This window comes from Panthera onca, chromosome B1 (genome assembly GCF_046562875.1).
Source record: "Panthera onca isolate mPanOnc1 chromosome B1, mPanOnc1 haplotype 2, whole genome shotgun sequence".
NCBI classification, from domain to species: domain Eukaryota; kingdom Metazoa; phylum Chordata; class Mammalia; order Carnivora; family Felidae; genus Panthera; species Panthera onca.
The window spans coordinates 75349734-75367813 of NC_138342.1; the positions used below are offsets into that span (position 1 = coordinate 75349734).

General features: G+C 33.5%; 1 protein-coding gene across 3 annotated transcripts in view; it reads left to right on the plus strand.

The window, feature by feature from the left end:
* CCSER1 (coiled-coil serine rich protein 1) overlaps window positions 1–18080 on the plus strand; it is a 1275653-nt gene that overhangs the window by 834328 nt on the left and 423245 nt on the right. For all 3 annotated transcript variants that reach the window (XM_078445883.2, XM_078445885.2, XM_078445884.2), the window contains exon 10: window positions 4142–4186. In XM_078445883.2, the coding sequence (XP_078302009.1) occupies window positions 4142–4186 (45 nt within the window). The remainder of the gene's footprint in view (window positions 1–4141; window positions 4187–18080) is intronic.

The window sequence follows — 18080 nt, forward strand, 5'->3', positions numbered from 1 at the left end:
CTGGAGGAACAGCCTGGAGAGAATTTCAGGATCCTTACATTTTGTAGCTGAGGAGACAAATATCTGAGTTTGGAGAGAATAAGACAGCTAGAATTTGTGGGACAGATTACCAGAAAGGAGGGAAAAACACAGAGATAAAACTCTGGAAATCTATATTGGTGTACCCCTGAGAATTTTGTTTGAATAGTGATCTTTACAAATGCAGAGTAAAATTTTACAAGGCCAGGCAAAGAACAACTGCTGAAAAGGAATAATTGACAGAGAAGTTTAAGTAAATAAATTCCCAGAGATTTCACAGTTCTGGGAATCTTAATGGATATTCAGTGGAGAGCACAAATGGTCAAGCTCCAGTAATAAGAATAAGTAACTCTAACCACTTCTTCAGACCCATTCTAATTTTTTTTTTTTTAACAAGCCTCAGGAGGATCAGTATGACCCACAAGTAACTTAACCATTTGCCAGAATCAATTCTAACTCCTTCTAAGGTAATAAAATCAGCATTAAACAAAATAAAAATCACAATTTCCAGCAACCAATAAAAATTTACTGGACATGAGAAGAAATAGGAAAATATGACTCATATTTAGGAGAAAATTCAGTCAATAGAAATCCACCTGGAAATGATAGATGATAGAATTAAAGAAGAGAAATTCAAAACACTATTAAAAATATATATATTTCAGGGTGCCTGAGTGGCTCAGTCAGTTAAGCCACCAACTCGATTTTGGCCCGGATCATGAGATCAAGCCCCGCTATGGGCTCCATGCCCAGTGTGGAGATTCTCCCTCTCCTTCTGCCCCTTTTCTGCTCATGTTCTCTCTCTCTCTCTCTCTCTCTCTCTCTCTCTCTCAATAAATAAATAAATAAATAAATAAATAAAGGATTTAAAATATGAATATGATGACAGAAAAGTATATTCAAATTGAATTTCTAGAGATTAAAACCAAGATAGCTGAAGTAAAAATTTCACTGAATGAGATAAATAGATTAGACAGAAGAAAATATCAGTGAACTTGAAGATGTAGTAATAGAAAATATACAAAATGAGGCCATCAGATTCTCAAGAGAAGGGAGAAACTTTTAAACAAAGTGTCAGGGCACCTGGGTGGCTCAGTCAGTTAAGTGTCCAACTCTTGATTTCAACTCAGGTCATGATCTCACGGTTTGTGAGTTTGAGCCCCACATTGGTCTCTGCACAGTGCAGAGCCTGCTTGGGATTCTCTTTCTCTCCTCTCTCTGCTTCTATCCCACTCATGTGCTCACTCTCTTTCTCCAAATAGATAAATAAATAAACTTAAAAAAATAAAAAAACGTCAAGTGTCAGCAGCTTGTAAGACAATAACAAGCCATTTAATATTTTGAGTACCAGAATTAGATGGCAGTGGAAGTGGGAAACAGCAAAATTGGTTGAAGAACTAGTGGCAAATTTTTCCTCACAATTTTAAGAAAGTCCTAGCTACCTCAAAAGGTGGTCATGAGTGCCAAATGAGAAAGTGTGCATAGAGAACATTTTTTACTTGTGCTTAGTCAATATAAACATTCTCATTATTTGTTGTTTATAAATATTTTCCAGATATTTTAGATTCTTCAAATAAAAGGCATGAAACAGAGGCATTTTGCTCAAGTTGGTCTCATATTTAGACATGTTATGTACATGATAATGATAATACAAATTAGAATAAGAGGAGGAAGAAGGAAAAGAAGAGAAAGAAGAAAAATATTTTGGAATATACCTTCCCTGGTCCTTTGTTAGTTATATGCTATAAACATATTCCTCATTCAACCTTCACACAAACCACATGGTATAGCTGCTCTGTTATTATTTTTTCAAGTAAAAAATGAGGTTCAGAGATATTATATAATTTGTCAGCACATAGAAAAAGGTGGCAAGCCAGAGATTTAAACCTCTATCAGTCCAAATTCAAAAGCATATCATTATACCATTTCCCATATTCTAAAAGTATGAGCATGAATGCCTCCTTAGAATGTATTTTTAGCCTACACTGCCAGGTTTAAGAACCATGTTGATATTTTGTTTTATATCTTTTCCTATATGAGTTTTAGGCCTTTCAAAAAGTATTGTGTAAATGTAGGTAATTTTCTACACGCAGAATTCAGGCTGTCATTTATTTACAAGAATAACTGATTTGCCAGATTGATTCTAGGGCCTTTTCTAGAGTCTGTAGTGTAATCATCTGTTTTTACAAATAAGTTAGTGTATTTTATATTCTGTTGTTTATCTGTCTAAACAATTCAAGAAATGAGTTTCATATGTGGAAAGATAAAATTTTAAAAACTTTTTATCAACTTTTTAAACATAAATGCTGTCACCAAATGAAAAAAAATGTATGCCATGAATTTCCTTATAACTGAATATTTAATAAGTAAGTTATCACACTTCCAAAATGCCGTTTAACAAAACCTCAAAACAGTAGCAATCTTTCTTAAATTCCAAAATATAAGACTAGAAATGCAATATTTAAGTCTAGCACATATTTCTTGTAGGCGAATTTTCTTACCAAATGTGTTGGCAATAATGTAGAATATATAGTTGGGGTTATGTCCTATTCATTTTTCATCAGAAATTGAGCAAAAGTTTGACTTAGTCAAAATTCTTAATGATAATTATAAAATTGTGAAAACTGTGAGTTCTAAAGCTCTGTCAAATAATTTAGAGCCATGTAAAAATATTTATAATAAAGATATTTATTGGAGTTTTAATTTTTTTAATATTTTTTCAATTTCCCCCTGGTAGTGTTTCTAAAAGGAAAGAAAAAATGAAATGGAGATATAGACTAAATTATGAGATTATGTGAGTCCTCATTTGGTATTTTAAAAATTTACCCTCAATCTTCAGAAACTCTATCAAAGTAAACATTGACTTAAAAAATAAGTCCACACTCCTACTTTTTAAACAATTCACAATTTGGCCAGTATCTTAGCTTTATTTCCCCACCACTCCTTGGACCCCACTTCACAATGTATACCAGTTAATTCACCCACTGATTCTAGACAGCTCAGAGAGGTACTTCTCGAATTATTACATGCATATGAATCACCTGGAAAGTGTGTTAAAATGTATATTCTTGCTCAGCATGCCCTGGGTGGAGTCTGAAAGTTTGCATTTTGTAAAATAATAACAGCCATTTTTTATTAAGGTATAATTGATATATACCATTATGTTAATTTCAAATCCACAATATGATGATTCAGTATTTGTATATACTGCAGAATGATCACAGTAAGTCTAGTTGACATCCAACACCATATAGTTCCGATTTTTTTTTCCTGTGATGAGGACTTTTAAGATTTGCTTTCTTAGCAACATTAAATATGCAGTACGGTATTATTAACTATAGTCACCATGCTGTACATTACATGCCCATGGATAGTCTGCATTTTAAAAAAAAAAAATTTTAGCCTTTATTTATTTTTGAGAGAGAGACAGAGTGTGAGTGGGGGAGGAACAGAGAGAGAGGGAGACACAGAATCTGAAGCAGGCTCCAGGCTCTGAGCTGTCAGCACAGAGCCTGATGTGGGACTCAAACCCACGAACTGTGAGATCATGACCCCAGCTGATATTGGACACTTAACCGACTGAGCCACCCAGGCGTGCTGGATAGTCTGCATTTCTAATGAGCTCCCAGGTGAAATGATATATCAGACAGCACACTTTAAGTAGACTGGTTTTTAGAGGATTGCATGCTGTTCTCCTCTTAATCCTCACAGACTGTTAGATGTGACCTCCTTGGGCTGCTATGTGAATGCCCATTCCCAGACTGAATGAGCCAATGTCACCTTCTGCTCAGAGAAAATCCTGTATGTACTCCTTCAATTTGGAACAGAGCCTTTTAGATTGTGGTTTCACCAAGGGAGAGGCAAGTGCTACTAAAACAAATGCTTTACATTTTGTTTTAACTTACGATCTTAGTCTTTAGCAAGAAATGCATTGGTACCACATTTGAGGACTTACTCAGATACCAATATTGGCATATGCATGAATTTTCATCTATATTCAGATTGTCTTTGTTAAGTGAATTATTTTACTTCAGAATGTTTGCACTACTACCAATTATTATTCGTGACTTCGTTGCCAACAATTATATATATATATATTTTTTTTTTTTTCTCTCTCTTTCAGGGTTTGAACCTGAAAAGACTGGAGGCAGTACAAGGAGGGAGAGAGGTAAGAAAGTCTAGAGAGAGGGAGAGGGAAGAAGAAAAAGTGGTTACAGTGTTGCAATGATGTGGTTGGTAATGGTGACTAATGATGATGGTGATGGCGATGGGGATGTGTTGAGAGGAATTTTGTGTACATATATCCCATTCACTCTGGTCATATTTTACACATTTTTCTAAATGTATCTTTGTGCTTGTTCCTCTGAAGCCTAAGAGAGTACTGATTCTCTGATTAGCTAAGCATTGTTCCTGTTAAAATGGATTTTTATAGCAGCAAGACCCTCTAGATGGGGAAGAAAAGCCTTTTAACCAAACATTACAGTGCAATATTTAAAATCCCTCACTGAGAAATTAGCAAAATTCTTACAACGCAAATGTTGTATGACATCTGGGATTTTTTTTACTCTCCTATCCAAGGCCACTGGCATACACTATCAGCCTGGCATGCATTATTAGATAGTGGAAAGTTGCTTTGGGAAGAACAACAACTTTAAAACTTTCTTTAATTATTGTTTACCCCAGATGCTTTATAAAGAGGGGAACTTTTAATAGTATCAAACAAAATACCGTATCTCACACTTTATATATATATTATGATTTGCCTTAATCTTGCAGACTTAACCTTGATTAAATTTCTTTCCATGCTAAATATGTGAATGCTGTACTTTGTGATTTGGGTTGGTGGGGATGGAGGAAGGGTGGAATATTAACATTTAATATTTTCTTTTTGCCCAAAAGGTAAGTTTATTTTTTAATGATATTTATATAATATTTTTTGGGAAAAGTGAAGTTCTTTGTCTTACAAAAAATAATAGTAAATATTACTCCCTCCCCATCTGTGGCTTCTCTTTCTGTAAAAAGAGGTTTCTTCTGTATTAAGCTACAGAGTATTTTCCCTTCTTTCTTTGCTGTTTTAAATTCCAGTTATGTGTTCTTAGTATTTGGCATTTTAGATCCTAGTAAACTTGTTATTTAGGGACTCTTTCCTATTTATTTGCTATTTTCCATCCAGAATAATCTATTTCTTTTGAGCGGCACATAACTGGCTCGCATTGGCAGGAGAGCTGGAGAAAGTGACATATAGATACATCTTTAGGTATTTTTCATGTTGTAGGAAAGCAAAGTAATAAGTATATGGTCATTTGTAAGACAGACTGTCGGGGAAAAAAAGTGTGTACCATGGGAGGAAGACCTCAGAGCCATATAGTTTCAGGAGGGTAACTGCTGTCATTCAGACATGACCAAAATGGATGTACTTAGAGAAAGAACTTAACTCATCACCTCGTAAGTGAAAGTTTGCACCCAACCAGTGCTGCCACACTTTATCTCTGCTGATCCAGTGCCTTTAAGGAAATCTGATTTGGAGTCACCCAGCTTCTCCCTGTTGGCTCCTAGTCCAATAACAACTATGTGTCCAAAGAAGGAAACTTAAATCCATATACACAAATAATGGCATTGCTAAATGGTAGCAAAATTTTACATTTCCTTATCAAGCTTTGGTGATTTCTCATGTTATTTTTAAAAGCCTTATGACTGATTTTTATTGAAAAGAGTTACTATTAAATTTTATTGCTTTTTTTCATTTTCTCTGATTTTATTTTTATTAGAAACGAACTCATGGGTAAAAGAACATGTTGATAATGTGTTTAATTTTTTTTTCTTAAAACTATGTTATGATTTGCATGAAAGTCGAAATTGTAATGACCTACAATTTAATACATACATCTGTATAGAGGGGACGACATGATTTGGGTCTTGCCCTTGAGGTTAGTGGAGTAGTTGTGAAGAAGGTAAGTTTATCAAATTGATGATAGCCCAGTATTCTCTCTGGCACCTGACGCCACCAATCCATAATATAAACTAAATGCTGACTATTAAAATTCAAAACAACCACTTCACTTTATCTCTGTGCAGCACTGGATTACTTGAGCATACTTCTAATTAACCTAACAGTCACCTTAGTCTTCCCCGTGTTTATAGAGCCCGATGTATTCTGTGGTAAGAAACTTTATTTAGAAGAGTTATCAGACAATTAGATGAAATATGCTGTGAAACTGTTCTGTGAAGTCTTAGTGGTAGGTGATCTATAAACAGAGTCCAATGGCTAGGTTAAAAGTCTCCTGATCTGTCTTGTTTATGCAATGTGATATGTCTTTCTGATTCCTATTTACTGTGCTATTATATGTGCCTTACAAAGATGTATAGTATGCTTCTGATTATGTTAAATTGAAATGTGTGGGTTTAGAAAATTCTTACTCAAAGCATTCTTTTAGAATTCTTTATCCTAATGCTATTGTGATTGATGAAGATTTAATAGCAATGATTACTTCTTAAAATGAATTAATTCATCTTAGTTTAAATGACAGATACTCCCACTAGGTGTTGATGGATATAATACTAAGGGCCTGTTACCAAATATTTATAAGAAGGTTTAAAAAGCGTTGTTTAAAATGCTCTATTTACTTATTTGAGATAATGACAATGGTTAGAGCATGCATGGAAGATTGAAGCAGGCAGTAATATCCTATTTAGCTAAGTGGTAAATACTATTAAAAAGCTAATTACTAGATAGGAAGGCCAGATTTAAACACTACGTGCTGTATAAAAATATAAATTGCGAAGTGATTAAGATATAAATTACTTTTCCTGAGGGAATGGAGACAGGTAGCACCTAAATCACTTGTATTACTGTGAAATATTTGAAAATAGAGATCAACTGTATTTTTAAAACTTACATTCATATTTTTGCACATTTATACATGCATAATGTGTGTAACCTGAGAGGGCTAATCATAATAGATATTTAAAAAGGGAGATTAGTGGAATGTTGTACAAAATGTGATTATTTAACTGCTATTTCTACCTGATTGTAAATGAACTTCCTGCCACCGGTAAGATCTTGTAACTCATAGAAAAACCTTGGTAAAAAGTCACTGGCTGTGACACACAGATAAATCAAAGTGTCTCTTTTCTCAAGGAATTTCTGTTCTACCATACAGTGCTTTTGCTGTTAAATGTAGATAAAATCAAGTTATTATCATCGGTTTTCTTAAAAGACTATATAACTTTGTTACTTCAAGTGATATTATGTGTTCCAAGGTACAATTTTTGTTTGTCAACTTATTAAGGATTTGTCTATGTGTATGTGTGTGTATACACACTAATTTTTAGTGGCAAATTGTCTCTACTTCCATCCTACCTCAAAAATACTCAGTCATCCATATTCTGGATATCTTATATCACAAGTCTAAAGACACATAACATGTGACTGGATATCATGGATGAAGATAACTAATTATTATGGTTGTATATCTAAATCAGGGTTAAACATTTAATTTCAGACATTTTGCTGAGTGTGGTAAGCTAATATGAGAGACAATAGAACTTTTGGATTGTGACTGTGTTGTTCGAAGTTGACAGAGATTCCAGAACCATAGAGGTGATGGAGATAAAACACAAGTATGTGATGATCAAGGATCACTTGGTATATATAATTTGATATATATAATTTTCAGAACTCAGATCTCCCAAAGTTATGAACAGAATAAACAGAGATTATGTTGCCATTCTTTATCTGGAATTCTGAAGACAAGATTCATATTGATGTACCTGAAGAGTTTGAATAGTTTTATACTCTTATAAAACAGATTATGAACACGCTTCTCAAACATCTGAAAAAAAATAACACTTTAGATAATTTCTATCATTCCTTAGGAATATGACCAAAATACACTACAGACCTATGCATCCATTTTCTAGAAAAATTCCCTGTTGTGTGTGAAAATATTTCAGTGGATTATATTTGGCCATGATATAAAAAATCCCAGCTAGGGGACTGCAATAACAAGCAGACAGATTCTGATAGACACATTGTTAGGAAAAAGTAGATATTTGAAATTATTAAAATAGCTGATTTATGAAAGTGTCATTCTCAAAAAAATCATGAGCATGTCTTGCAAACTACCTGTTTTATAGTCCAAAATGTTTCACTTTGGCTATTGAACTATGATATTCCCAATTCTCTATCTTGTTTTGTTTTGTTTTGTGTTTGTTGTTGCCAAAACCATAAATAGGGAATTACAGATGACGTGAGCTTCTAATACTTAAGGAAACATAATTAGAGAACTTGGAAAATGTAGATTGAAAATTAAATGTTTAGTTAAATGCTATTTACACAACCCTACTTTATATTTAAATACATTAATCATTTAAAATAATAATTTAAGATTTTTCTGTTTATATAAGATGCACTTAAGCATATGATCTTTCTAAAAAATAATTATTTTATTTTATAAATAGTGAATTTTATGCCTTTGCTAATATGGTTGGATAGACTGTATTGTTTATCCCTTGAAAAATTACAAATTTCTACTTGAAGCTGAAAGTCAATTTTAAATTTGAGACTTAAAAGGGAGAAAATTCAAAGAATAAGATAAATGTTACTCCATAGTTCAAAATAATTTCTCTACCTGGAATATTAGCACAAGCATTATATCAAGTGGAACAAAATAAAAGTCACCTTTGATTTTTCTTTCTATATATAACTTAATTAAAATTATTAAGCAGATCACCTTAGGTCTAGGTTATTGCTTAAGTTAGGAAAACTCAGTATTACTTCCTCCAGGTCCAGCAGGTCACTGGAGAGAATGTTTTTTAATGGAATAATAATAATAATAATAATAATAATAATAATAAAGGTAAATATGTTATCTCTAAGAATAGAACTAAACTTGAAGAAAGTGTATTGTTCTTGGAAATAAGAATAGCAAAAACTGTTGAAGTGCCATTGTTTTCTTAAAATCTAATATCTTATGTCATTTTGAAATTATAAAAGATAACTATACTTCTTTTGTGGCTCTCTGCATCAAATAACAGATCTTTACCAAGAAACAGATCTTGATTACCAGTTTTCTTTAATAAATTTTTCTGCAAAACTTTCTTCCATTTCCATGTTTTCTTTATTGTTCAATATGCAGAAGAGACTGAATGTTTCTACTTTTGTTCAACTTTACCTATCCCATTCTTGGTTGCTGTAGAGTTTTGTACAACAAGAAATTCTTTGATACCCTCAGTGATACAATGTTGGAAGGGAATTATATATTGGCTAATACTGTGTTCTTTTTTGAGATATAAAAGCTGATGATAACTCTTCCTTTTATAGCTAGAACTATGCAGTGGTTCAGTTTGCTGATGAGATATAACTGGTTTACAGTTTGATTTTGAGATGAAGAGACCTAAAAGGACTCAGTAAAAAATAAAATATTCACTTTTTTCCCTTCTCAGAATTGACAGGCAATAAGGGAGGTGAGAGATCTTTGTGCTTATAAATTGATAAGAATTTAATTTAAAGAATTACACAAGACCCTAATAATTATTACTGTTTTAACTGTGGTTGAGAAGACAAAATGAGTTAATATGTGCTAAGCTCTTTGAGCTGTGCCTTCCACATAGGAAGTACCCAATAAATGGCAACAATTACTATTAATTTTTCATATTCTCTGATCTTCATCTTTTCTTCTGTCAGACACAGAGTGTCTTGTTTTTGGAAGATTTTACTCTCTACATGAACTAGCCTACCGTGAAAATCAAAGAGATTCAAGGCCTAACATGACACTTAAAGGATTTTATATTCTGAATTGGTTCTGAGATGGCAAATTTCAAATAGGACAACAAAATGTACTTGGAATCCATCATTGAACCTCAGAAATTCTTTTTTTTTTTTTGAATTTGAGAAATTCTTAATTTCCTTTTTATATCATAGATAACAGAAAAATGTATTTAACTTTTCCACTTAGCATTGTTTGCAGGGAGCAATGGATAAGGTCTATAAGTTTTCTAAGCTATTTTTCACATCCTCCCTATTTTCTGGGTGATCTTTAAATTGGAAGATCTCTTCCATGCTTATAGACCACTGACATTCCAAGAGACTGTCCAAAAGAAACTCGTTGATTAAGCATAACTAAGCTTATTACATCCACTTCAGTAAGAAAGAACACATTCTTAGTAGTATCTCAGATGAGGAAAAAAATCCAAAAGAGGTGCACACCATTTAATTTTTATCCTCCTCCTTTTGGAAATATTTCATTATCTAGATTAGATATTCCTTGACTATGCACATAGTGACAAAACAATATTTCCCAAGAGAAGCAGTAAAAAAAAAGTGGGAGGAGAGAACAGTGAAAGGAAGCCAGCCTCAGCAGACATGACATCCCTGTGGAAGGATGAAGGAGGACTTACATAAAGGCAACCTACTACATATAAACACAGAGACCCACACTAAATAATATTTACAACATGTTTGAACAATAATTTGAAGCACAGAGAATTCCGTCAAGCAGAAATCCAATAATTATGTTCTTGTCAAAGTTTCCCAAAATTGACTCTGTAATTTCAGATTGTACTGGATGGAATTATGCCAGTTAGAGACACATGCACGTGAGTTTAAATATAAAGTAATGGGGAATTTGACCTAGAGGGCCAAATAGATTAGGAAGACCACATGAATATTTTACCGGGGCAACTTCCCGTCTTAAGAACCTGGCCTAAGCCCTGGTAGGGAACCTGATAAACTCTCTTAACTCTAAGCAAAATGAAACTAAGTGGAACCAACAAAATTAAACTGAGGAAAGTCCTTATAAAATTTGGAAAGGGTACCCAAGAGGTAAAGTTTATCTAGAGGAAATTGGTATGTCAAAACCTTCTAAACTCATGAGTGCTTGTATTTGGACCTCTTCTTATTGACTCAGAATGGAAACTCACGAAAAGAGACCACAGGTATCTTCATATAGGACAAGAGCTTTCAATTTTAGTTAGATAACCAAATGATTACTAAAAAATATTCTCATTTCTAGGAGGCAGAAACCCTGTGTTTGGGAGATTGACAAAAAGAACTTAAAGATTAGACCAGTGCAGGGGTTACCTCACTGTTGCTCTCAGTGAGCCCTCTGAAAGAGAGACTTCAATGGCCTCAGAGGATCATGTTTCAAGTACAGGAGCTTAAGTCAGGTTGCACAGGGATTTCAATGAGACCTCTTGTGTATCTCTGTAATTTTTGGCTGTTGACCTAACAAAGCACCACAAGGAAATAAACCTTTTGATCAAGCAAAACTAAGTTTATTAGATCTGCTGAAATTAAAAAGAACACTGCATTGACGAAGTTTTAGTAGGTCTGTAAATAGGAAAGTTAGGAGGATACAGAGAATGGGAAATGTGGAGGATAGTTAGACAGTGGTAAAGTCCATGCAGGATGATTTAAAGGCAAGTCTTGTGGGGTGCCTGGGTGGCTCAGTCAGTTAAACAACTGACTTTAGCTCAGGTCACAATCTCATGGTTTGTGGGTTCGAGCCCTACATTGGGCTCTTGTGCTGACAGCTCAGAGCCTGGAGCCTGCTTCAGATTCTGTGTCTCCCTCTGTCTCTGCCCCTCCCACACTTGTGCTCTCTCTCTCTCTCTCTCTCTCTCAAAAATAAATAAAATGTAAAAAAAATATTTAACAGCAAGTCTTGTAAAGCAGGTAATAGAGACTAGGCAGGATTTATGACATGATAGCTTTGTATTGATGTGCACAAAATAAATGAAGATTTTGACTTCAGAGTTCTTAAATGCATCATATTTTCTTTGCTTATCAGTCTGTTTTCAAAAATATTTGGATATTTGTAAGGATTTTTAATTTAAAGTGGATTTTACAAAGAGATAAAGACTAAGAAGGATTACAGTAGAAGGATTTTTACTTTCAAATCAATATAAATTTAGATATATTTTTATAAGGAAGATATATTGTTTTTAGAATCAGTTAACTCTGGGGATGCCTTCAGTTAAAAAGATAAAAACAAATTATGGTTTTATTTCACTGTCTTATATGTTTCTTTGAAAGTACATTCTTAAAATCAGAGATTTCTTTTTGCATTGTTGCTGCTTTTTATGAATATACAGTTATTTCTTAATCTTTATCTGTGTCAATTGATACAAAAGAAAATTTCTACTCCAGATGGTCTAATTAAGTCAGCCAGCTTTTATCAGAGATGTATTTATTCATATATAAATTAGGAGATCTCTTATGATTCCTTTCTTAATTACAAATAGAAGCCAATTGCCAACTCAAAAATATACAGAAGAAAATGAACATTTAAAAAAATTATGCTTAATCATAACTTAGTAAGAGAATATCTTTTCTGTTTTGTTTTAGATTTACATGTAGAACAAATAATCCCCATAGAAATGTTCAATTGTATTAAAATTCTGTAAGCCTACAAGAACATGTTGCTTCTCCTTCCTAAAGAACTTCACTGCCTTCCTTTTCTCTACTTGGAAATAGATCCCCAAATCTCTTACTATCTTTTGGTCATTCCTTCAGTTGAGGACAGTTATTTGACATTATGTCTAATTTCTGTTTATATCCTGTGCTGAAATCTGTCCCTTTAAGACAGTTCTCTGGACATGGATACTCAGCTTACTGGAATGGAGCAATCCTGTTCAGTTCCATTGTTGTCCTTTAATTATATCACAGGACTTTCCTCAGTCCCTAATCAGTGATCATCACATTGTTACCTAGAATGTGATCTAAAACCTTTAAGTACAGTTACCTTATAATAAAATAATATATTTAGGATTCTTTAGCTTCTAAGAAACATTGTATTATTAAAATATTATATAAGCAATTGTTTTAATTAGATTAAAATATAAAGATTAGAGAACTTCAGACTCATGAAAATAACAGTTGTGGTCAGAATAATAGCTTGAAATTCAATTGTGATGATGTAGTATATCAGAGGCCACCCTAGCGAAGTAGCACAGACCGGGTAGCTTTAACAATAGAAAATTTCTCACCCATCTAGAGTCAGAAGTCCAAGATCAGGGTGTTGACAGGTTTGGCTTCTTCTGAGACTTCTCTCCTTGGCTTGCAAAGGGCGTGGTCTTTCCTTATATGGTTTGTCCTCTGGGCATTCACATCCCCCACTGTTTTTTGTGTGTTCAAATTTCCTCTTATAAAGACACTAATCATATTGGTTTGGGTCAACCCTAATGCCTTCATTTTACCTTAATTACCTCTTTAATGGCCCTATCTTCACATTCTAGGGTACGTGGAGCTGAGGTTTCATCATATGAATTTTGGGGAGACACAATTTAGCTGATAACACACACTAAAAGTAATAGAATGGCACCAACCCATTTCCCTCAAAAGAGAAGTTTCCTTTCTGCCTTTCACTTATTTACTCAGAAGCATCTTTTCTCTTCAGTAACCTTGAAATTTGATTATATTCAAACTCCATCCATCAACAGTAAAAAATAAAATAAAATAAAATAATACATGTGAACAATTCCTTATCTGCAATTCTAACATTAATCCCAAATGCTTTGAAAACAGGTATTTCCCAAAGGGAAGTTCAACCTCATTCGGTGACCCAAACTGACCTGAACTAATATGAACCTATTTATAGTACTTTTTTTTCCAACTTAGTTTGGACATTTATATGTTTGGCTACAAAAACATCTGTACATTTGTACAGGCTGCTGCTACAAACTCTACTTAAGATATTCAAAACATATGGTATATGCTCTGTATTACGATTTTAAAATTGGGGCAATTCTGAATTACCAGATACATATGACCCTAAGAATTTTGAATAAGGAACTGTAGTTCTGTTGTAGTATACATTTTACTCTAAACCACTAGAAAAATAGAGTCCTGTGTCTTCACCATAAAAAACATTTGAATTAACACTCAGTAAGTGCTTGTCCTGTGTTTACTAAGTACTTACCATCGTTGTAAGCACTTTATACATATTCACTCATTTAATCCTCACAACAAACTTTTGAAATAACCACACCATTATTCTCATTTCAAAGAAGAAGAAAAATACACAAAAAATTAAATAACTTGCCAGAGTCTTATAATTACTAAGCGGTGAAACTGGGGTTCAAACCTAGAAAATACAACTTCAGAGTAAAACTTCAACATAGCATCATGACTCAGGACGAGTAAAATGAAAGATTTACCACAACTGGATATTTTGACTCCTGGGATTCCTCAGGAAAATTATCTAATTTTTACTCTGTAAACATTCATGTTTTCTCTCTCTCATTTCCTCTTTCCCCCTCTATCTTCTTGCCCATCTATTGATTGCATATCAAAATCATCTCATCCAAGACTGTGACCACAGCTACAATTTTGTCCTGGTTAGGGACTGATTAACCACAAAGAATAGAAATCTACTTAAAATTTATGTTAATTTAATAGTGGCAGGTGCATCTTTGCAGAGAATATTCTGGACTGTTTGGAAAATGAACAATCAGTTATTTTTCTCTATTTCTTTATTCTCTAATTCTGTCATTTTTCTGTCTTTGTAAACTAGGTAGCTTCTTTACTCTTTTAACATATACTTTGTACCCCCCCTCCCACCATTGACTACCTTCAAATGATGGTCTCAGCTGTCTACTTTACAGCTGGACAATCACTTCTAATTATAGACAATGTGGTGTGATTTCCCCCAACTCATTCATATGCTTCAGTCAAATAAATGCACTTAGCAACAGGAACTAGGGTAAGAAAACATGATGTTTTTTTTCTTTCTCTTTATTTCTTTTTTTTCTTTTATGATGTTCAAATGATAAAACACCATTTCACTCGTCCTGTTAGTTTATCACTGATGATAAACTCATGATCTGGATGTTCTCTTTAAGACCGTTCTGGTAAGGGAAGATATATTATAAGTGGCTCTTTTGGGATGGAGGGTGAGGCACTATTTTCTGTTTCTTTTATTATTTTCACATCAATAAGAGTTGGGTTAGGAAAATACAAATGTATCTGAAACAGGCAGCCTGTGTCACTTTCTGCTTGACTGGGGTTGTCCTCTTAATTACGTCCAGATAATCATTGTGAAATTAACTTTTCAATTGTCCCTCTCTCTGACTCTATTATATCTGGAGTGGGGTGCATTTGTGGGGGGGGGGGGATATTATCTTTCACTGCTTAAAAACAATATGTCCTATAAAGGGAGATATATAGTTGAAATGTAAGTACATTGAAGCAGTTTTCTATCCAGATGCTATCAATCCAATGTATATCTGATCCATTGTATTTCTTAAACCAAATTATTGCTGATACGTGAATGTTGAACATTAGGATGACCTATACTTCTCTTTTGTAAGAGAGAATTCACAGTACACTTGCTCGTTCATTTCTGCATGGCATCATAGACATTTACAAATAAGACCTAGAGGAATATCCTCTAAAACAGTTGCAAGAAAATAAAGGCTTATGGGAATTTGTATTCTTATTTGTAAGTACTCAAAAATGTTAGATTCAAAATGAGTAAATTAATAATATTTAGAAATTTTAAACCAAATCATGAGTATTGTCCTGTGCTTGCCCATGTAAAAATTACTTGAAATTAGATTTATTTAATATTATAGCAGTCTTAATTTTAGAAATTAGACACATTTGTTGAAGCACATGTAATCAGCTTTAACATTCTGTGCATACTGTGTATAACCATTTGGCTACCTTTTACCAAAAATGGAAAAAATGGTTTATTTTGTCTTTCTTGCTTCCAATTGCAACCTATTAAAGATGTTGTTGCTTTCTCCTCTAGCAAGTTATATTTAATAATGTATTTGCTCTAGTTTACTTTCTGGAAGTAAAGGTCACAAAGAATACTGAGAATAAGTAGTACCTAGTACAAAAATGCCAAAAGTGGACAGAGTTCGAAAGTTTCAGGGAGAGCAAACAGTCTTCCAATTTGCCTTGCAAAAGATATTACTAATCTTAGCAAACAACTTTTGATGAAATAAAGTGAGTGATAGCCATGTTGAAAATAGTTCAAGACTTGGCAACAAGAAAATGAATGTGAAAACCATATGGAAGAATCTGGAAAGTGAAGAGAATTGACAAGAACAAAGAGGTGATACCTGGAGAACATAGCAACTTCAACATTCATTTCTGAAGAATAGAGTACTTTATAGATGCTTTTGTGTAGAACATAGACAAAGCGAGGTCAAAGAAAACTGCAAATGATTTAGGTGTTAATGGAGCTTCAATAGGATCATAATACAATTTGTATGAATTTTATATATGTTTTGTAGACAAAAGACATCTGTGGCACACAAATTCATTAAATTTTCCCTAATCAAGAAATGACTGTGTAATAAGAGGCAGCATAGGATAGTAGGCTTTTTAGAGTTTATTTATTATTTTGAGAGAGAGAGAGAGAGAGAGAGAAAGCAGGAGAGGGAGACAGAGAATCACAAGCAGGGGCTTAATGTGAAGCTTGAACTCATGGACCAAGAGATGATGACCAGAGCTGAAATCAAGAGTTGGGCTTTTAACTGAGCTACCCAGGTGTCCTAGTAGGCTTTTTAGAGAACACATATGTTACAGCTTCCAATTCCAGTTATGTCCTTTGCTGAGCAATATGATGTTGAGCAAGTTGCATAACCTTTCTGTACCTCAGTTTCTTCATTTTAAAATTAAAATTTGTGGTTGTACCTTACCCCATGGAATTGTTATAAGTAGATTGAGATTGATATTGCATATGAAAAATAATGGTCTCAAGGTCTCAATGTCTATAAAAATATCCAATATGGAAGTTTTTAATACTGTTATTATTTGTTATTATTACTGTTACTTTGGATTAATAAAGATAGTAGACATTCCACTCTCTGAGAATAAAGCCTCTTAACTCAGCACCACATCTCAGATGGAATGTTTTTCAAGGAAGAACTTTTCAGGGATCCCTACTTGCAAAAATTATACTCGATACATAATTCTATACCTGGTTATCTTATGTTTATCTTACTACATCCTGACTCTTTATTTGTCTCCCCACCAGGCTTTCAGGTAGACAGAGTTCCTCTCAAACAGGTTATTATTCACCTTGCACTCACAAAACCTTGTATCATTCCTGGGATATAGTAAAGCAGCAAATAAATATTTGTTGAGCTGAATATTGTTCCTTTTTGGAATCACTGAGAGTTGGGTTTAAAACATCTATGCCAGTTCCTTTTTATATTGATCACTCATTTATTCCTTTCGCCTTTCATGTATTTAATTTATATATTTTGGTTTCATTAATAAATATTAAAGTAAACTTAGTAAGTATATTTAATTTTATTTATTCCATTATTTCCTACCTAAAGAAATAAATGCTGATAATGGTTGATCATAATTTAAGTGAATCTGAGGTATAAAAATATGAAATTGTGAGAAAAATAAATATTTATGTAGCCTCAATTGTGGGGAAAATTTTAATATAATTTATATATTTTTAACTTGTTAAGTTTCATAATTTCAAAGCTGTTGATTCAAGTGAGGTTTAACATATATTTATGCTCAGAGCGCCTGGGTGGCTCCGTCGGCTAAGCGTCTGAGTTTGGCTCAGGTCATGATCTCACGGTTCATGGGTTTGAGCCCTGTGTCCAACTCTGTGCTGGCAGCTCAGAGCCTGGAAGCTGCTTCAGATTCCGTGTCTCCCTGTCTCTCTGCCCCTCTCCCACTGGTGCTCTGTCTCTCTCTCAAAAATAAATAAACATTAAAAAAATTAAAGTATGTTTATGCTCTTGTATAATTCAGGTGGTTAAATTATCCATTATCCTTTATCAGGATTCCATTATGCAAGGTCTTCAGGCACTCATGATATTCATCTAATATGACCACCCTCTAAACTGCAATTCCCTTTTGTACAAATAAGGCTGATTCAGGTGCAGAGAAGATTAACTGATTGCCAAAAGTTGAACAACACATGTTAATTCAGTGCGTAGATTTTGAAATGATGTAGTTAAGTGGTATTTAAACTAATCTGTAATAATTAAGAAAGGATGCTCTTTAAAATACCACATGAAGTGATATATGAATATGAAGACCAAGAGGCTGAGATAAACATAGAGAAAATATTAGTCTTGGGGCA